The sequence below is a fragment of the Myotis brandtii genome, unplaced genomic scaffold, assembly GCF_000412655.1.
Source record: "Myotis brandtii unplaced genomic scaffold, ASM41265v1 scaffold390, whole genome shotgun sequence".
Taxonomy (NCBI): domain Eukaryota; kingdom Metazoa; phylum Chordata; class Mammalia; order Chiroptera; family Vespertilionidae; genus Myotis; species Myotis brandtii.
The window spans coordinates 665,279-686,845 of NW_005364954.1; the positions used below are offsets into that span (position 1 = coordinate 665,279).

Sequence of the window (21,567 nt, forward strand, 5' to 3'; positions counted from 1 at the left end):
AACGACCCTTTCACAGGGGTCACCTAAGACCATCCTGCATATCAGATATTTACATTACGATTCATAACAGTAGCAACATTACAGTTATGAAGTAGCAACGAAAATAATTTTATGGTTGGGTCACAACATGAGGAACTGTATTTAAAGGGCCAGAAGGTTGAGAATCACTGTTCTAGGGGGTGGGGGGTGAAGGGGATTATGCAAGGATTCTTGAGGGCCATCTTTGAAAGCTGCCTACCACAGGCTAGACAGGCTCTCCTAACAAGATCCTGCCTGTGGCATCACCTTAGGAGAAAAGGGAACTCAAGGGGAAAAAAAATGAGATGAAAGTTTCTGCCTGGCTGACCCACTGGGGCCTCCAAAGTTGATTTACAGGAAACGAATAAGGAACCCATCCTGCATATCTGAGCTGAGGACTCACTTCTTTCTCATTCCTTTTCTCTCATTTCATTCTCCAAGCCATCCTTTGAAATATACATCATCACATGTATCATTGAGAAAACTGCAGCTCCAACAGGTTAAGTCACAAATCTATGGAGGACAGAGTTTGCATCGCAGTCTATGTAGCTCCCAAACCCACGCTGTTCCCATGACCACATGCGCCTCAGTGTTGCTGGAATGTGTATTTTTCTTGGATCACTTGCAACAGCAGAGAACTGCAGGGACCACCAAGATCCAGTTCTTTGAGCACTACTAAAATATAAATACAGAATGCAAACTAAAATATAGGATGCAAACCGCCACCCGTAGATAGTTTCCTGTAAAGCCCCGAGTTTGCTGGATTAACCTATTCCCAGTGCTGACATTCCCCCAGATCAAGCTCCTGGTAGTCAATGGCATTCTGAACGTCATAGCATCAGTGCATTATCACCAATAAATTGTATTGATTGGAACAAAGCACTGGTATGCAACGATTCATACTGAAAACAGCCAGAAGATGAGCCGCAGGAAGTGTGGCTTGTCTGAGTGTTTCTTATGCTCACGCAGCTGGGGGTGCCCAGTGAGCTCAGAAAAGCGTCTCCCTGGCGACCTGATGCATCCACATCCCCCGTGGCAGCCCCAGGAGACAATCTTGAGTCTCCACCATGCTCCCCAGCGAGACTGTCACTCAGCCCGACAGGAAGTGTGACCTCATCCTGCCGCTCAGCCCCTGGTTTCGCAGGCTGCTTTTGAACGAAAACAAGAACGGTTTGAAGGCAGACTTTCCCAAGAACTACATGCTCTTCTGTTCTGGGAAACAGCCAAAGGAACCAGAGGCGGCTGAGGACGAAATCCTGCAAATGCCTGCACCTGCACCGTGCGGGCATCGCCGAAAAGGAGGGGAAGGTGGGGTTTCCCCTCATCAGGCGACCTCTGCACCTGTTGACAGCCCGGCATTCGTCCGTTGCAGCTGAAGAGCGGCTACGTCCTGGATTTCTCCGCTGACCGTCTTGCTCGGGAGGCTTCGTCTTTCAGTAACTATTTTATTATCTGTCAATTGGAAAGTAAGACAGGGAGCTCCCTTTGGAAAGGATGTGTGTGGGCAAATTACTTTCCCAAACAGATCTGTCGCTTTGAGGGAACTGGTAGACGGGATCTGTTTCTTGAGAAGTTTGAGAGCTGTTTACTGGAGTCTTCTTCCCAGTTACTAACACTCACTTAACTGTTCACGTGCTGCTGTTGCTGCCATGGGTACTCACAGGGTACGGCTACGGGACCTTGCTTTCGGCTGCAGGACACGCCAGCTCCGAATTGAACTGAGTGCTTGGGGGAAGCTAATACAGGGTCATTGGGGCTGGGCATAGTCATATGATAGTGATCAAAAGTCAAAGGACCAGGGGCATGCTATTCCACTACCGTGAGACACAATTATTCTACATTCCAAGCAAGTGAGCTCTCTGAATGTGTGCTTTGATTTCAAAATCATGCAAGGCGTGCCAGGCAGTCCTCCTGACTTCTCTGAAGGTCTGGATAAGCCACGGTCAATGTTTTCCAACAGGTTTTGCATATAATTTACTGGAAGAATCCACCTAGAGCTACAGAATTATCCCGGGTCAATGCTGTGTGTCACAGCTACAAAAACAACGCATTGCTAAGTTATCACATTTTTTCAATGTGGATGGAGGTGGTGATTCAGAAAAGCATTCAGACCTGCATTAGAAAGCTGTTAGGACAGTGATACCGACACAGCTTCATAGTTAACAGAAGGTAGATCTATGTGGTGAGTTGGTAAATGGTCATAGTTGACATGATGTGCGCACTTGGGGATGTGTTTGAGTTGTAATTGCGAATGTACATAGTATGTCCTCGGGAACTGAGTATTGAAATCTGCCCAGTGCTGGACTATTTTTAGTGCAATTCTGCCTACGATGCTCAGGAATGTCCAGGCTGATAGCAAGTACGAAAGACCACTGGCCCGCTCTGTGACTACCTGTCAGTGGTCCAAGGTGTCGGATGAGGGGCAGACACCAATCCCACGCATTACTTGAAACTTGATAATGAGATGGATGTGTTTTGGATGATGACAATATAAATGAGTTTATTTAGAGAGCTCTAGGACCAATCTTTTTTGTTGTTGTTCAGATTTTTTTAAAAAAATTATTGTTGATACTATTACAGATGTCCTCCCATGTTCTTAATCAAATAACTCATTTTTATTATTTTTATTTTGCTGACAAGTCAACCTTTGCAAGTCTGGCTTTCCCCAAGAAAATGTTGATCTTATTTACAGGAAGACATCATTTAGATGCGCTGAGCAAGACAATGGAGAATGTAGAGCAGGGACAACCCCAGGGGTCCTTCAATCCGGTCCCCTGCCTCCCACCCAATATCTCTGCCTTATTTCAGTATACACATCCGACCAGTGCAATTAGTAGATGCCATCTGTTTGGGCATCACTTTTCTATTTTTAACATATAGTCCACCTTTTTTTTTTAATGTCTTTTGCAGGAAATCTGTAAAGTTTGAACAAGCAGCCTGCCCAAGATGTACCGAATATCTCGACTGATGTCAACACCGGTGGCAAGTCAATGTGGGCGAATTGCGACACGCAATTATCTTCTGAATGATTAGACTTCTTTGAGCCATTTCCTTGCTTTGATTTTGCTGATACTCGTACCATTAACCATCTGTCAGGAGCCTGTGCTTCTGAAATGCCAGTGTTCACGTTGGCAATGATTTTGACTTCATCTCTTTCCTTGAGGGAAATGTGATATTTTTTTCCTTTTAGTAGAAAAAAAAAGTCACCAGTTTTTTTTAGATGCCTGTGCATAAATGTGAAAGGAGATTGTTTATCCGCTACTATTAAGATGCAAAACTGTTTGTCTATTTAAAAAAACACACACACAACACACTGAATGATTTTGATAGCTACTTGCAGAAAACAAGGGCGTAACTTCTTAAAACGGTAGTGGTTTCGAGTTTCTTCCTTCCTCTTGTTTTTTTCTCCCCAAACCCTGCTTCCAGCCCTCCCTCCCACACCTACTATTTTTTCTCTTTTTAATATTATTAACTTTATTGGGGTGATGTTGGTTAATAGGATCATGTAGGTTTCAAGTGTAGATTTCTGTGATGTATGATCTGTATATGGCACTGTGTGCCCCCCCCCCCAAATCAAACCTTCTTCCATCACCATATCTTAGTCCCCCTCCACACCCCATCTCCCCACCCGCTTCCCTCTGGCTACCACCACACTGCTGTCTGTGCCCATGAGTTTCAGTTTTAATATATCCCACTTATGAATGAAATCATATGATTCTTAGCTTTTTCTGACTGACTTATTTCACTTAACACAATGTTCTCAAGGTCCATCCATGTTGTCACAAATGGCAGTATTTTGTCTTTGCTTGTGGGGGAGTCGTATTGCCAGTGTATGTGTACCGCATCTTCAGTTCATAACTCAGCCGGCCTAGCCGAACGTCTCAATTCCTCTCGCTGCTTAGCTATTATTAATGGTCAGTAATGGGATCAAGTTTCACTGAGCCTGTCGAGTAGAAGTACTCACGGCATTTCTGTATGATACAAAAGTCTGAGTTTAGAATATCAATGAACTACAACGTTCCCCAGTGGAAATCCATGGCCACGCTTTTGCTTAACCTGGAACAAATGGATGGATGCCTTTGCTTCTTAATTAAGAATACTTCCTACATTAGAAGATCTTTTATGTGAGACCAAACATTATTGTTTTCCCTCCACGAATGCCTTTTGCTCATTATTGTACAATGGAAGTCCCTTAAAGTGCGCTGTTGAGAGAACTCCAGGGCAGACGATCGATCCCTCAGAAATACTGAGTCGGCTAAAACAGCCAGCGCATGGGGCCATTGGTTTCGGTTTTCTCCAGCTCCACACAAGATGCTGTCTCCCTGCTTTTCATGGGTCAGTTGGATGCTGAGGACGTATTATTGCCTCATCCTGCTCCCAGGGTCCTCTAAAGGGGTGTTGAGCAAGAGAAGGCACAGGAGACAGAAGCCCCCACGCTATTCTGGCTTCCCGTGGGGACCTGGTGACAGGTTGTGTTAGAGCCCATTCGCTGGATGGCTGCCCCTGCTGGAGTCTCCACAGGGGCCGGGACATCAGCTATTGGCACCTTCCCATTCGCGCTGTCACTGTTTGCAGCGTGGGTGCTGGTGAGGGTGCTGGTGAGGGTGATGAACGTCTACTTCTCTCTCCTTGGCTTGTGCAGGTTCCTCCGGGTCCAAGAGAGAATCTGCTGGAGAGCTGTCTCCCACGTGCGTTTTCCCAAGGTATTCCATGGGGCTCTTTACAAGAAAAATCAATCATCAAATTCTCCTCCTGGAGGCACTATTTTGTTGTGTTCCTGGTTTAAAAACAGGAAGGTTTAAGACTTACTTGCCTTGTTTCATTTATTTTATTCTTTAGATTCCACATAGAAGTGAAATCGTGGTACAGTGGGGCCTTGACTTACGAGTTTAATTCGTTCCGTGACAGAGCTCGTAACTCAAATTACTCGTATGTCAAATCAAAAAGTGAACGAGTGAGACACGTGATGCTGGGCTGATGTTGTGGCGTTCACTGTGACGTTCGCTGCGCCAACTAGCGGTGGGGTATCTGAAGCTGGCTCCTAACCCGAATTTTAGCTCGCAACTCAAAGCAAAAAATCGGCCAAGAGACAGCTCGTATCTCGAAAAACTCGTTAGTCGGGACACTCGTAAGTCAAGGCCCCACTGTATTTGTCTTTTTCGGACCGACTTGTTTCACTTAGCGTAATACTTTCCAGGTCCATCCATGCCGTCTGTGGCCAAGTAATCTTCCATTGTATGTGTCCTTCTTCCCTCTTCAGCTTTGCCTGTGATTTCCTGGCTGGTGACGGTTCCTTTGACTGCTGCTCCCTAGATCCCCTGACAGGCTCCTACCTTCCCTGTCGCCGGAGTCCCAGGCTCCTCACCAACGGCTACTACATTTGGACAGAGGACAGTTTCCTCTGTGACGGAGATGGCAACATCACACTGAGCCCATCCCAGACCAGTGTGATGTACAGGGAGAACTCAGTTAGGTAAGTAGGAAATATTACATGGAAAAATCCAAAGTCCCATCCAGCCATCATTCATTCATTCATTCATTCGCCCATTCAGCGTTCACTTATAAGGAGCCCATTCCTGCTCCAGACTGTGGAAGCACAAAGGCTAACGAGGGGCAGGTAGAGCAGACAGGTAAATAACTGAAGCAGTGATCTGATGCAGGCGCTGGGGTAGAAGTCTGAATGGGGAGGGATGAGGGGAACAGGGAGAAGGCCGATTTGACCTGGGGGGACAGGCTAAAACAACCTTCCTAGAGACGGTGATGAGAGTCTTGAGAGATGCAGACGTCCATTAAAATAGAAGCAGGAAAGGAGACTTCCGAAGAGAGTTCTGAGCGACCCCGATGCAAAGTGGGGAATGCAAGTAGTTTGGTGGAAATACAGCTCAGGGTCAGAAGGGCTGGTCTGCAAGAGAGAAGACGGGGCGCAGAAGCAGGGGCTGCGTGGAAGGGGGTCGCGTTCCAGGCTAAGCAGATAAGGAGGAACCATGGACAGACTGTCCGATTTCTCCATAGCAGGATAACACTGGTTATAAGGTAGAGGACGGATTGTTGGGACTGTGCATGTGTGAAGAGCCAAAGTCTTTCAGAAAGACAGACAGTCACGTCACCCCCTCCCCCTTGACACACTTCAGCCATCTCCCTTTGCTCGAACATCCAATTCCAACTCCTTCACATAACATCCCAGGTTCTTCATGACCAGCCTTCTTACCTTCCTAGCCTCCTTTCCTGTCTTACCTTCCTAGCCTCCTTTCCTAGCAGGATCCAGTATGGGACCTTCTTGTGCTTCACTGAACAGCCCAGACCATCCTGATCAGCTCAGAGCTCTCCTCCCTCACAAACCTCCCCGGACTCCCAATGCGCTATGGCCCCCCTCTGCTCCGACATCTGCTGTCCTCGGCCAGCGGCCCTGGTTCATCTGTCAGAGCAACCTCCCCTCCGTAGCGCCGTCACAGAGCAGAGACGGCGGAGCCAGGCTGCCTGGGTCTGCCTCTCAGCTATGACCTCAGACAAGTTACTCAACCTCTTTGTTCTTCGTTTTCTTGATTTGAAAAATGGGGTAACCATGGTGCCTACCTCGCGGGGCCATTCTGAGGATGGCGTGAGTTACTACACGTAAGCCACTAGGAAAGACGCCTGGCGCAGAATGAGCTCCGTGAAAGCCTTAGCTACAGCGTCACTGTTCTTGTCTTTCTCCCATACTAGCTTGTATACTGCTGGTACCCAAGGTTTTGTCTTTTATTTTATTTTTTAATCCTCACCCGAGGATATTTTTCCATAGATTTTTAAGGAGAGTGGGAGAGAGAGGGAAAGACACAGAGAGAAACATTGATGTGAGAGAAACACATTGATTGGTTGCCTTCTGCACAAGACCCGACCAGGGCCCAGGCTGGGGAGGAACCAGCAACGGAGGTACATGCCCTTGACCGGAATCGAACCTGGGACCCTTTAGTCCGCAAGCCAACGCTCTGTCCACTGAGCCAAACCTGCTAGGGCCCAAGGTTCTGTCTTTTATCTTGGCATCCTTCACTTTGATTCCAGCACCTGGCACACCCGGAAACGTAAGGAACTTCTGTGGAACGAATCAAGGGAACAAGTACAATGAGCAAGCTTCGGGGACCTGAATGGGAGAGAGGGGCTCTGTTCCCCAACGCACTCCCACTAAATCCTCTGTCTTGAACCTGGGGGTGACCGCTCTTCATTACCCACCGTGCTGCTTTCCTTTCTCTCCAGAATATTTAGGAAGAAAAAGAGGATCCGCCGCTCTTTCCCTTCTCTCCTCCGCCTCGGGGCCCCTAGATCCTGGCTGCGGGGAAGCATCTTCGCTGATGCTGACTCGTCCCCGGGCGAGGCCAGCTGGCTGGAGGGAGCCAGCAGCCCGGAAGCGCAGCCTTGCAGCGACAGAGGTGAGTCTGCCCCTCCTTTCCCTAGTGGGACAGTTCCGAGTGGGCGCCGCAACGCCTGGTCCTGGCCCAATGTCAGATCTGGGGACCACAGTCATTTGGACACAGAGGATGGGCCACACTTAAAAAATTCACCTACAGCTCTCTCCCCACTACTCATATGATCCAAATACATATGTGTCCATGTCCTGCAAGATAGCCCAGAATTTACATGCCTAAATTATCAAGCTGATAAAACCTGGAAAATACATGCATATCTCCAAGGTGTCCTTCCTGCACGGGCTGTGGGTGGAGGAAGAATGCTGGAGTCGGAGTTCAGGTCCTCGTTTGGGCACATTGTGATAGTTACTTAACTTGGCCAAAATCTCAGTTTCCTCATTTTTAAACAAGATATGTAGGCATAGTGTGATAATAATATATTTATATATTATCATATATAGCAGTATATGATACTAATGTATGACATAGTCCTATTGAAATGTATGCTGGATGTATATATTAGATATACCGTACATTATATAATATTATTCACATTATATAATATATTATACATATAATATGTACACATATGCATATAAAACATAGTAATGGAAACTCAAAGCATATTTTAATATTAAAAGTAACAATAAATATCAGGCATCGTTCAATGCTGGATGCTCAGGAATTTGTAGTTATAATTACTTTTATTAGTGGGAAGGAAACAATGGGTATTTATCGGGACAATTAGAGGAAAATATTAAATGTCTAGGGGTAGGCAGGCTCCGGGATATGGCAAAGTTCAGGAATCTGGTGCTTGGAGGACCAGAGTTTGGGAATCGCTGTTCTGAAGACAGTGCTTCCCAGATTTGGGAATTCACATCTAGTTTTCCCATGGCTGCCTCTTCAAAATGTGTCCAAACAATTTTAAAGCAATTGGACCACAGCAGCGCTGCACATGCTTGAGGTACCTTGTTAAAAATTCTCAAGGTTTCCAAATATCTTCTAAATATAGCGAATCAAACCGCCCCCTCTGAAATCGGTGATTCGTCAGCCGGGGTGCACACGGGGCTTGGAGATCGCTCAGCTCAGCTGTCAACTGTGATCAGCGCTCCCCAGACTTCTCCTTCTCCGCATTTACCCCAGGCCCCATGACTCTGATCAGCAATTTCTTTTTCTCTGGAAACGTAGCCTCGTTACAAAGCCTCAAGAATTCAAAATTAAGTTGTTTTGCTGTTTTCTCTCTGGGCAATGGATGCAATCAAAACTCACTTCCCCTCATTTTCTCTTGCTTCATTTTTCAGGCTAAAAGAATTTATTTTTTTTGTTGTTGCCTATTTTGTTGATCCTCAGTTCACCCCTTTCACAGCTGTGTCGAGATCCCTCCCCTCATTAGTTGCAATTCATTCTTCAGGCAGCTCCCTGGACCCCAGGACTGCGATGGGGGATGCATTCCCGGAGGAGGCCCTTGAGTCACACTGAAAATGGGTCCAGGACTCACAAAGGGAGGACTGGGCGGGACTTCCCGCTCTATGTCTGCCAGTCCTGAGACAGAAAGGCAAGTTGGCCTGAGGCAGGCAGCCCAGCTGGAGGTCTGCGGTTTTCTCGGGAGCTCATCCTTGCCTCTCCGTGAATATCCTCGCTGGGAACTTCTGTGTGTGGCTTTGTGCTTCCTTCTGTAGCCGGCAGCAATGCCCACTGTATAGGCGGAGGGTATGGACATCTGCTGGGAAGAAACAGGTCCAGCCTTCTAAACAGAAGTAAATGATGCTAGACCAGCCGGCAAACAGGATGGAATGAATATCTTCAAATCTAACACGAGAGAGCTAATCGCCTAAACGTTTCTGCAATCCGACCCTTTCATTTACTACGAAGGGTGGAGGAAAAATTAAATGTCAGTTGGGGGAAAAACATGTGTTTTCAGAGGTGAAAAATCCTTGACCATTTTTTAATGCTAAGATTTTTTGTGTGGCTTTCCTCCTTAATGCCATCTTTTCTTTTAAAAATCCCGTGTAGGATTTCCAGAGCTCCACGTAGGATACAGTTTTCTATTTCATCCAACTCTCAGTGGCAGTGGTACGAGCTCAGAGGGCAGCCTTGGGCATTAGCACAGGACACTTTTCACAGCCGTGGCAGCCTCACCCACATCTTTCCCGATCTTCATTAGGTGCCACTCATGACTGTATAATCAGCCATGAGAGTTCCCAGTTCCTTCTCATGTCCACCTTAACTTGACCACTTAGCCTCTTCTCTTCATTAAACAGCTTTGTTGGCATATGATGGGTATATGAAGGACTGTACGTGTTTAATGTATCTAATTCAGTGAGTCCAGACATATGCAAACACCCATGGCACCATCCCCATCATCCAGGTGACATCCAACACATCGAGGAGTTTCCTTGAGTCCCCCTTGTGGTTTGTTTTGGTTTCTTTGATTTTTGTGGTAAGAGCATCAACATCAGATCTACCCTGCTGACAAGTTCTGCGGAGCATAAAGCACCGTGTTGTTGACTATAGGCACCGTGCCCTATACCAGCAGGTCCCCGGGGTCTTTACTGGGGACGGCCCTTGCGTGCAGCCTCAGTCTTTCCCTCCACTGTTGTCTCCTCGGTCACTGGCTGCCTGGGTTCTTGTTTCAGCATCTAGCATCTAGAAGGGTTCAGCAATCTGGAGAAGGGCTGTGTGTAACTTCATAAAGAGTCCAGAGATGAAGCATAATTTTGAAAGGCATTTGGGGGTAAGAGGAACTTAGCTAAAAGGAACTAAGATTTCCTTAGTCTCCGGACCCCTTGCTTTTTATTAACACAATTTGTCCTGAGGCAAGGTGGAGATATACACATCAAAGGGTCAGGTTTCATATACAGAAGCATTGTCAGAATGGGGGGAATTTGCCTATGGCTGTTCAGGTGTTTGGCCAGTAGGAGGCAATAACATGTAGATTAAGATGCCCTGAGCTGTTGTCTGGCAAACAATCATCCCTTTTCAGGTTTGGGGAAATGCCTTTAGCCATTCCCAACAGTGACAACATATGTGACTCAGCCCTTGTTGAGTCCCCAAGTTCCATCAACCTTTTGATGAAACTCTTGCAAGTATGACATGCTGGACTTGGCTTCCGGCAACTGGCCCTGCAGACACCCCAGGACAGCAGTCAAAGCCGAGAATCCTTTCTGATCGTTCATGATTTCTTTCAGAGCCCCCTGGCTGTGTGTTACATATTATAACCACGTTATTTACCAAAAGAATGCACTGAGGCCTGCCTAGGGTGCCACCCTCACTCAGACAAACCATCGCTTCGGTGCCTGTGGCATACATTCCAGACTCCTCAGCCGGAGTCCAACCCTGTGACCCGCCTCCAGTCTGGGTTCCCAGCTTCATGCTCCCTGGGCTCCCCTGGGTCACGTGGGCCCTGTTCTCACCACACTGGCCCTGGCACCCGTCACCCAACCGTCATGCCCCGGCCCTCGCAGGTCTCTGTGCTGAAGGCCCTCCTCTCAGCGTTCAAGGAGGATGGCAGCGGGAAGTGCCATCTCCTCTAGGGGTCCATGTCCCGTCCTACTCCAGTGGCGTCACTCGTGTCACAATCACTAGCTACAGTGCATTGAGAGTCGCTGAACACGCACACACGCGTGCACACACGCTTACGGAGCCTCTGCCCTTCCAGGCGGTGATTTTGACTGTGTGCTGACTGATGACTGGGCGTCGGAGCGGCTGGAGGCAGAGTCCGTGGCAGCCTCCTCCCCGGGCCACGTCACGCCTGAGACTCCCGGAGGAGACTCCCTCCGCGGGGCCCTGCAGCCCCGGGGGACGGCTGCTGAGCATCTCCAAGGGGATATTTTGGATCATTCAAGTGAGTTTTTTAAAAATCTTTGCCACACCCAAATAATCCTTCCTCGCAGGGCCCGCGAGCGGCGTAGAGAGGGGGGGCATCACCCTGCCTGACGGGGGAGGACCTGGGGTGCTGCTGGCCCCCGGGGGGACACTCAGGGCCCGAGAGCGGCGTAGAGATAGGTGACTACCACACACTGAGGGGGGGCATCACCCTGCCTGACGTGGGAGGACCTGGGGTGCTGCTGGCCCCCGGGGGGACACATTCACAGAGGGGGTGACTGCCTCCGGGTGTCACCTTAGAGCAGTGGTTCTCAACCTTCTGGCCCTTTAAATACAGTTCCTCATGTTGTGACCCAACCATAAAATTATTTTCGTTGCTACTTCATAACTGTAATGTTGCTACTGTGATGAATCGTAATGTAAATATCTGATATGCAGGATGGTCTTAGGCGACCCCTGTGAAAGGGTCGTTCGACCGCCAAAGGGGTCGCGACCCACAGGTTGAGAACCGCTGCCTTAGAGGCATCGGAGGGACTGGATCGGCAGTAGTTTGGTTTGTTTGGTTGTTTGTTGTTTTTTAAAATATATTTTTATTGATTTCAGAGAGGAAGGGAGAGGGAGAGAGAGAGAAACATCAGTGATGGGAGAGAATCATGGATCGGCTGCCTCCTGCCCACCCCACACTGGGGATCGAGCCTGCGACCCCGGCATGTGCCCTGATGGGGAATCGAACCGTGACCTCCTGGTTCATAGGTCCACGCTCAACCACTCAGCCACGCCGGCCGGGCTTGTTTGTTTCTTAAAAACCCTGAAGACATTTGGCAAATTGTTAAACTTTATTAAATCTGGGTAGTGCATACACAGGTGTCTGTTATTCTATCTTCATACTTTGCTTTGTGTTTGACACATTCCATATGAGGAAAAAAGAAAAGGGGGGGAAAAGTGTCCTTTCATGCTATGTCCTTGGCAAGGAAAAGTCCAAAGATGGAAAGCTACCGGGGTTTCCCGCTGGGAGCCAGTCTGGGATAAACTCAGCAAGCACACCCCTTAGTCTGTAGTTTGCTAACATCGTATTAGTCACGTTTCCACGCGGTGCCACGTGGAGCCTCGGGCATCGGCTTCCCAAGGTTCAACGCCCGGCTTCCCACCTGTCAGCTGGGCCTCAGGGACAGCCCACCTGGCCTCTAAAACGCGACCTTTTCCTCTGTCAACGGAGATCCTCAGCGTCCCGCCTGAGAATGATGAACAGCATGCGGGGGAAGCACTGAGCATCCTGTGTCGTGTGTGCTAACGACCCCGAACGTCGGGCTTTGAAGCGCTTGGCAAATAGGCTGCGGCCTGTCCACACTCTCCTGTACCTCTTCCCATGGTGATCCTCAAACGGCTCTGGTTCCTTTTAGATGATTAAAACGCTACTCAGAGTTCTGGTTGGTTCAACCCATGCTGATCACGGCTGGAGAATCTGCCGTCTTTCCCCCTGTGGCTCAACAGCAAATATGCTGCTGATAGCAAAGGGTTTTGCATGGCCAGGCGGCTCAAGATAAACGCTCCTTTTTTGCCCTTTAGAGACGCCCCGTGGGCAAAGTTGCAAATTCTCTCTCCCTTCCCCATCTCAGGCAAAACATTGTGTTATGGCCGGATGGGGCTTTTCAGTCTTGGCTCCGGCCCCTCATCGCTGTGTGACCGTGGACACATTTCATCATTCCTCTCGTCTTGGTCTCCTCGTTTTCAGAACTTAGGGTAATGGTTCCTACCTCCTGGGTCTGTTGTGTTGGTTGAACGAACCGGTGCACGAGAGCTCTGGGAGTTACAGGGCACTCCCCACATGTCGGCAGCATCAGAGCTCGGTTTTGGACGTCAGCGTACAGTCTACAAACCCTTCCCCCCGACATCGACGTAAAAGGCGGGCCCCAAATTCTTTATGGAGCATAATCATTTATTTTTAATGATAGGAGAAAAAAAAGAATGATTGGCAGCATTTTTCTAGCGTTTGCTGATTTTATCTTGTTACTTCTGACAAGTTGTTTGGGATGACACATCTGAAAACTTTCTTCCTGGTTGGTATGTAGGAGAGAAGTTTTACTATGATTCTGCTGTTCCGAGATTGTTTAACCAGCAATGACTTCTAATTCATTTATTTCTATTTTTCCTGTTAGAAACCAGTTTGTTGGAAGAGATCTCCTTTCAGACAGTTCTGCTTGCTGCATGCTTGGCCATGTCTGCATGTGCAAGGTAATTCCAATTCTAGCTTCATGCGGTGGTGATTCATAATGAATGAAGCTGTAATTGATGGATGATTCACTTGCTTTATTCCACAAAGCATTTCCAGGTAGCTCTGTGGTCAGGATGTTATCTTTGTCTCTCCCTGATAAATGCTCCCTCCTCTCATCATCTCCCAAAGCATACAAAAGCCAGCGTATCTTGCTAGAAATTGGAGGTTACTGTGTATCATCCTTCGTTTAAATCCTCTGTGACTCTTGGTTACAAATTCAGACCAAGTACCTCTGCCTGGAGTTCAAGGGCACTTAAATTTCCCACTAGGGGACTGGGAATCCTGCTGGGACTCCACCGTTCCCGTTGTATTTTTATGTCCTAACATAAAGGCTCTGTTCCAGGGATGCCTACGCAGCATCTCAGAGCACATAATGCCCTTGCCCGATTAAAGGCAGGTTTCTGTTCTACCCGCTGTCAAGCATGTCCTTCCTGTCCTTCTCTCGCCCGAGTCTCCAGGCCAGTGATCACATCCCTTCTGTGCTGAGCCCACTCGTGCCCCAGTGCCTTTGCACTTGCTGTTTGCTCTGTTGCCTAGTACAGTCTTTTCCCCAAAGCCTCATAATGTATATCTTTCCGGAATCTGTTCCTACGTCACATTGTCAGGGAGCCCTCCCCTGACCACTCTCCATCACACAGACCTCACTTTACTTTTCTTTAGAGCACTTATTAAATGTTCATGTGTATAAGTGTTAATGACTTATTTCTCCCTATAAGAATGGGAACTCCGCGAGAGCTGAGACATGGCATATCTCCTTCACTACTGCATCCCCAGTTTTAGGGGCTCATCAGTATTTGCTGAGTCAGTGAAAGAGGGAGGAATGGCACAGTCCTGGGGTCCTCGCAAGTGCTACTTGCTCTCCCCTGTCACATAGGGGGGTTGTGTTTTTCTTTCTTTTTTTTTTGTTTTTAAATATATTTTATTGATTTTTTACAGAGAAGAAGGGATAAGAATAGAGAGTCAGAACATCAATGAGAGAGAAACATGGATCAGCTGCCTCCTGCACACTCCCCACGGGGGATGTGCCCGCAACCAAGGCACATGCCTTTGACCGGAATCGAACCTGGGACCCTTCAATCCGCAGGCCGACGCTCTATCCACTGAGCCAAACCAGCCAGGGCAGGGGAGTTGTGTTTTTAAATCCAGCATCCTGGATCCCATCCCCTCAGATACTGATTTAGATCTAATGAGAATCAATGTTTGGAAATGAGCTTCCCAGATAATTACGAGGTTTGAGAAGTATTTTTAGATCACAATGGGACCAAGGGACAAAAATGGGGGGGAGGTCCTGTGGCTAAAAATAAACTTGCCAGCTCCTGCCTCCTGTGTCACACGGGAGGACCATGTGCCGCAGCGCGCAGGCCACGGCGGAGTAAGGCAGAGAGAGACGCCTTCGGCGTTTCCTAAACCTGCTTGGTCCTGGAGCCCTTTCCTGTTATGTCACAGGACTGTTAACGGAACATTCCTCTTAAGTTAATTTCTATAGACATGCCTCTCCCTTAAGAGGGGAGCTTAGCCCTCGCCGGTGTGGCTCAGGGGATAGAGTGTCGGCCTGCAGACCAAAGGGTCCTGGGTTCGATTCCAGTCAAGGGCACATACCTTGGTTGCAGGCTTCTCCCTGGCCCGGGCCCTGGTCCAGGGCTTACAGGCGGCAACCAATCGGTGTGTTTCTCTCACATCGATGTTTCTCTCTGTCTTTCCCTCTCTCTTTCACTCTCCCTAAAAATCAATGGTAAAATACCCTCAGGTGAGGATTAACAAAAAAACAAAAACAAAAACAATATATATATATGGGGAGCTTAACTCCGCATCCCTTGAGTGTGAGCTGCATTTAGATACTTGCTTCAGGCGGTTGAGTTTTTTATATTCTCCTTTCTCCTTTGTACATATTTGTCATCTCTTTCAATAATTCATAGTTTGAACACAAAAACAATGAAGACATTATTCTTTAAAAAGAAACCCACTCCTTGCCACAGTCGTTCAGCAGATTGGCAAAACCCCAGATGTTTCGCAGACTTTTGGGGCGGGGTTGGGAAGCAGGGGCACTTCGACTTTCTCCTTTGTTTTTCTTCTAGAAGTTTCAGGCTTCTGTGGTTTCCATTTCAGTCTCTGACTCATTTTGAGTCAAGGAGTGATGTACATGTGCAGGCTCATTCTTTGCACGTGGATATACAATTGTCTCAATACCATTGGTTGCTTTTGCAACTCTGCTAAAAATCACTCAACTCTCTCTGTATGCGTCTTGTTCTGAGCTGTCTCTCCTCTTCCATTGATCCATATTTCTATCCTTTTGTCAATACAACACTCTATTATTGTAGTTTTTTTTTAAATGTTTTTATTGATTTTAGAAAGAGTGGAAGAAGGAGAGGGAGAGAGAGAGAAAGAGAGAGAGAAAATCTTTGGCTGCCTCCTGCACGTCCCCTACTGGGGATCGAGCCTGCAACCTGGGCATGTTCCCTGAGTGGGATTCGAACCGGAGACCTTTTGATGCATGAGATGACGCCCAACCAAGTGGGCCACACTGGCTGGGACCCTGTAGTTTCATAGTAAATGTTGACCCCGTACAAGCGGGATTCAAACTAGAGACCTTTTGGTGCATGAGACGATGCCCAACCAACTGGGCCACACTGGCCGGGACCCTGTAGTTTCATAGTAAATGTTGACCCCGTACATCATCTATAGTCGGTCTGAAAGGACCTCTCACGTGTCGGCAACGCACGGTTACTCTGCTGACCCAGCCCTCTGTCGGTGCAGGTGGCTGCTGGGAGGACTGGTAGCCGGTGTCTTCACGTGCTCCTTGACCATCACGATTGCCTGTAAGTCACCGTGTCCCGAGTGGCCGCTCTGATTCCTGGGCTCCCTTCCAATGTCGGTCATTCTGATGTATTTTCTCTCTCTCACCAAGATGTTGTCAAGTCCCTGCTGCTCAGCCTTGCCAGCTACTTCAACGCCGGCCCCTGCGCTCGGTGAGTGTTGCCTTGTTACCCATCTGGGCAAAGGTGACCATTACCCTCGTCTGGGCAAAGGTGACCGTGAGTCGTGGTCCCAGATCCCTCTGGCCTGCGTGATGACGGCGAGGACTGTCCAGGAAGGGCCCTGGCCGCCCGTCCCTACGAAGGCTTTCTCTTGCCACTAACATCTGACAGTCTTATCCTGTCTTTAAAGCCTTACATCAAATAGGTAGTTAATTTTTAAGGCACCAGGCGTTACCCTTGTCTGGGCAAAGGTGACCGTGAGTCGTGGTCCCAGATCCCTCTGGCCTGCGTGATGACGGCGAGGACTGTCCAGGAAGGGCCCTGGCCGCCCGTCCCTACGAAGGCTTTCTCTTGCCACTAACATCTGACAGTCTTATCCTGTCTTTAAAGCCTTACATCAAATAGGTAGTTAATTTTTAAGGCACCAGGACTTAGGACATGATGTGAACTTTAATTTTTAAATAGTTCTAAAGGGCTTTAGTAGAGCCATAGCCCTGCACTTTAAAAATACATCTTATGAGGAAGCCTTTTTTCTTAGCGTTTCCCCAATAACTGGCACCTGCCCGGGGAAATGATCCTGGTGACCAATGCTGATGTCCAGGCCACCCCTCAGGCAGGGGACCATCGCCCTGGCTGCTGGCTGCAGGCTGCAGGCTCAGCATATTCAGAGGGTGGCTGGGACAAGGGAGGTGGGGGTGGGGTGGGGAGGCTCTCAGAATGTCAAACAGCCTGCAAAGCCCCATCCCTTGAAGATGGATGTGTTAATTACCTTCCCTTCAGCATGCAGCCTGAGTGGAGGCCTGCATTCAAATGCGCCCGCTGGCCTTTGCTCTCCATGCTGCGTGGCCCTGTTCACGGGATCGCGGTTAATTCTGTGATCACAGCGAGGCTGAGAGAGATTTATTTTGTTGAGAGCTCCAGCCGATATCGATTTCCTGGCACTTTAAGCGATGCTTCCCCTGAGTCTCCTGGCATTCCAGGTTTCCGGGTGCAGGCGCTCATACGGCTAAGTTTTGTCTAATCTGATAGTTAGAAAACTGGGTCCTCAGGTTACCTGAGAAGTCCTGGTAAATGAACGGCATTTGCTTAAAGCTCTTCTAAGGTGCCCTCCCCCCTCCCCTGGCTGTGGTCGCTCTCCACCTCATGGGGCATTAGCTGCGGGTCTGCTGGTGAGCTGGGAGGTCGGTATGTTAGTCAGGACTGGCCTGGCCGACAGACAATGCCTGAACCGAAGAATCCACCCGAGGAGTCATTGGGTAACCCAGCTTCCTGGGAAGGGAAGGGAAGGGAAGGGAAGGCATTCCTGCTTGTCAGGTGGTGCCACCTGCATACACCCCTTCTCTGTGGGTTTTAAGATGAACGTGTACAGTTAACTGACCCACTCTCGAGAGTCGGGGCAGGGCTGGTTTGAAGAGCAGATGCATGCAACCTAATGCCGGGCCTCCCGACTCCGGATGTCTGCAGGGAGGTCTCCACCTCCAGCAGCCTCTCCAGGTCACTCTGCACATTGACTGCAAACTTCGTGGAAAGATGTTTGTAAGACCCCAGCGTGGCATCACGGAGCCTCCTAAGTCTCTCTTCAGGACTTACATGCTCTGTGCGGTGCTGGGCGCCCAGCTCTGCTCAGCAGACATTTATGGTCTCATTAAGGCTCACACTGGCACTAGGTGCCAGGGTTGCGTGCAGGGCCTCGAGAATGCGGAGTCTAATGCAGGGGTGGGAACCCTTTTCCTGCCCAGGGCCATGTGGATATTTAGAACATCATTCGGGGGCCATACAAAATTATCAACTTAAAAACTAGCCTGCTGTATTTGGTCAAACCTTTCATTAACTCACCCCCAATGCCTTGGCAGGGCCAGACCCCATGATTTCACAGGCCTCATACGGCCCTCGGGCCAGACGTTCCCCACCCCTGGTAGAAGGACGTGGAAAGGGCACAGTGGAGTGGGAATATGGGAAGTGCAAGCACAGAGTTAGCACAGAGGCTATGGGAACCCCAGGAGGGAGGTCTCTCCAGACCAGGAAGTGGGGGGAGTAAGGGAAGGAAGGCTTCCTCTGGAAGAGCCCGCGTCTGACCTGCAGGCATCAGGTCACTTCCTGCTCTGAGGGCACCTCCCGCTGTTCTGAGCTAATTTGTTCTCTCCTAAAAGTAATTAGATCAGAACAAGGACCATGATTCCTTCTGAAACACCCTCATCCCCAGCCTCAACTCTGCAGTAAGAGCCCTTCTTTGGTTATTTGTGTGCACATTTTAACTTGTTCTCTCGCTCTCTCTCTCCATTTCTACCAATTCCCTGCCCACCAGGCGTCATCCACACACGCTCTTGCCTTTAAGACCTATGAAAACAAGGACTTCTGACTTCACTTTTGTATCCATCTCAATGCCTTGAAAATGGTACATATGCCATAAATATTCATCACATTGAATGTCTTTGCTGCATCATTTCTTAAAGTACTTTATAGCCAAGGGCTCTGTGCCTATACGGTATAGATTTTGCAACCCCCTCCCTCACACAGAAACATCTCCTGAAACTAATGAGCCAAAGACGTGGTTATTACCATCAGGAGTCAAGAGTGACTCATTAGTCTGTTCCAAGAATCAAGGGTGAGGATCTGAGGGGGTGGAGGGCAGGCTGGGGAACCCAGTTCCGCAGACACTGATGGAGGAGCCCTCCCACCTGCCCTGCGCTCTACATACGTCAGATTAGTGCCGATTCTTGAGCAGTTTATGCTTCTCAAGTCAAGCCCTTGTCTTACCGTAATGCAATTCTTACTCAACTGGCTTCTTTGTTAAATTTAAAGTCTGAGTTTGGGCCCTGGCCCAGGAGCTCACTTGGTTGGATCATCGTCCCAATATTGAACCCACCAAGGTTGTGGGTTCAATCTCTGGTCAGGGCACATACAAGAGTCAACTAATGAATGCATACATAAGTGAAACAACAAATCGATGCCTCTCTCTCTCTCTCTCTCTCTCTGAAAAGAAATAAAATAAAAAAATAAAGTCTGTGAGTTTGGGGACAGTCTATATTGTCCACCATTGGCCAGAGTGTCCCTTTCAAATGAAGGTCATCACAGGTACGCCACCTGCCAGTCTGCCAGTGGTGTGTTAGCATCAGCAGTCTGCATTTTGCCAACGTATGGCTTCAGGGTAGCAAAATGGGTAACTTCTGTTCTCTCTACGCTGACATGCAGGGAGGCAGTTGGCGAATGAATGAACAAACTTTAGGGAGTAGAAATATGGGAAAACCCCAGTTGGTACCCTACGGGCATTTCAGTTGTAGACGGGGTCGGGTCAGAAAACAATATGAAATGGTCATTAACTAACTAACGAGCTGGGAGGAGGGGCCAAAACCTCTGGAGCCTGTCAGAGGGAAGAAAGAGAACTGCTAAGGAAAAAAAAAAAAGTTGCTGGACGCTGCAGCTCTGCTTTCCTGGTTGTCATTCAAGCTAGTGTGCACGTGCGTGCGTGCGCAGTGACTAGACACCGTGCTTCCTGTGTGTGGGGATGAATTATGCATTTCCTGTCTCCTTTCTCTGATCTAGGTTTGCCAAAATTTGACAGCCATTCAGGAGTGCCTGTGATGAATGTCTTCAATCTGAATCTCCGGAAATTGTCCCATTTCCAGTCTGCTGGGAATCAACTGCTTTACTGGAAGGGAGTGAGCGACTGGATACTCGAGAAAAGCCATTTTCATTGGGTTATGTGTGTGTGTTTTTTTAAAAAAAAATCCCCAGTTTTGCCCTCGAAAAACTGTACTATGTTTGTGAAAACAATATTAATTCATCTTTCTGTTGCAAATACTGGCAGTGGAAAAGGGAAGCACTGGGAAATGTGATAGAGGCCATGCCACCCGGGTAAACATTGTCCTGTTATTCCCTGAGGCCATGGTGCTCACACGTTAATTATCACCAGGGGATTCTATGGGGAGCTTGTAACAATGCTCATTCCTGGGCCTGCCCGCACGGGCCCACCCTCTGCTCAGCTGCTTTAGCCGAATAATGAAAGCGAGTTTATAGAACCAACACCAACATGAACGTAATTAAATGCAGCTTATACCGTGTAGAAAACATCAGTATTTTTGCTAAAGGAGTGGCTCAGTATTGGGTGGTGACCGTAGATGACGGTTGATGGAAAAGGGGCGGGACAGAGCCATTTTTTTTGGAAGGTACATTCTTCTTTTTAATTTTTGTTTTAAATTGAATTTATTGGGGTGACATTGGTTGATGAAATTATATAGGTTTTAGGTGTGCAATTCTATAACACATCATCTGTGTATAGTACTGTGTGTTCACCACCCCAAGGTCAAATTGGAAGGTATATTCTTATTTTGAACCATTTTCTTTACCAAGTTTTCACCCTTCTCGGTACCTTTCACTAAAATTGCTCTTACAATAAAAACACAGAAAAATTGCTTTTTGGCAAAATAAAGGCAAAACACCAGAGTGCTTTGAAAGATGAAACGACGGTGCTGTTGCAAAACCAATGAGGTGCTCCCTCTCCACCCCTCCTGCTTGGGCTATGTTCCCAAATGTGCCAGGCAATTCACATGGGTTCTATATGGTGTTCTCTGTCTAGAAACTTATGTGGGGAAATTTGTCTTTGCTTAAAATGGCAATGTCAAAATATCACTGTTATGTCATTTGTATTTAGTGCATTTTGGGTTGAAAAATATACTACTAATAAATGGAGTCATCAGCAAAATTGAGCAACATGAGCAATCATGGAGGAAAGAGGTTCATGAACACTGTATGGGTTTCTTATATCTGCTGTAACAAATGACCACAAACCAGTGGCTTACACCCCACGGGTCATGGATTCATGGTTTCACATTTCTGGACGTCAGAAGCTACGATCAAGGCCTTGGCAACATGCTTTTCCTTCCGGCGCCTCCTGTCTTTGGTCAGGCCCTTCCCTGGAGGCAATGCCCTCCCTTGCCTGTCCCTCTTGGAGACCCCTCATCCTTCTAGAGTCCCCTAGGCTCTCACTGCCACTTGAGTCCCCCAGGGTCATTCAGAGACTCCCTTTCCTCTCTGCTCCTGTGCCCTTGGTCACAAGTCCTTTAGGACATTTCAAAGAGACTGTAATTCTTTTAAAAAA

General features: G+C 48.1%; 1 protein-coding gene across 2 annotated transcripts; it reads left to right on the forward strand.

The window, feature by feature from the left end:
* Window positions 1-1,046: 1,046 nt before the first annotated feature.
* Window positions 1,047-20,696, forward strand: TMEM71 (transmembrane protein 71). 2 transcript variants are annotated; one of them, XM_014544987.1, is made up of 11 exons: window positions 1,047-1,454; window positions 2,929-3,010; window positions 4,661-4,721; window positions 5,279-5,491; window positions 7,249-7,421; window positions 11,056-11,241; window positions 13,379-13,454; window positions 16,249-16,310; window positions 16,400-16,460; window positions 18,775-18,864; window positions 20,013-20,696. In XM_014544987.1, the coding sequence occupies exons 2-10, from the start codon at window positions 2,965-2,967 to the stop codon at window positions 18,857-18,859; spliced, it is 963 nt and encodes a 320-aa protein (XP_014400473.1). In that variant the 5' UTR covers window positions 1,047-1,454; window positions 2,929-2,964; the 3' UTR covers window positions 18,860-18,864; window positions 20,013-20,696. The 2 variants fall into 2 exon arrangements, with proteins under 2 accessions (XP_014400473.1, XP_014400474.1); XM_014544988.1 differs by lacking the exon at window positions 18,775-18,864 and having other exon boundaries at window positions 1,048-1,454.
* The last annotated feature ends 871 nt before the right edge of the window (window positions 20,697-21,567 follow it).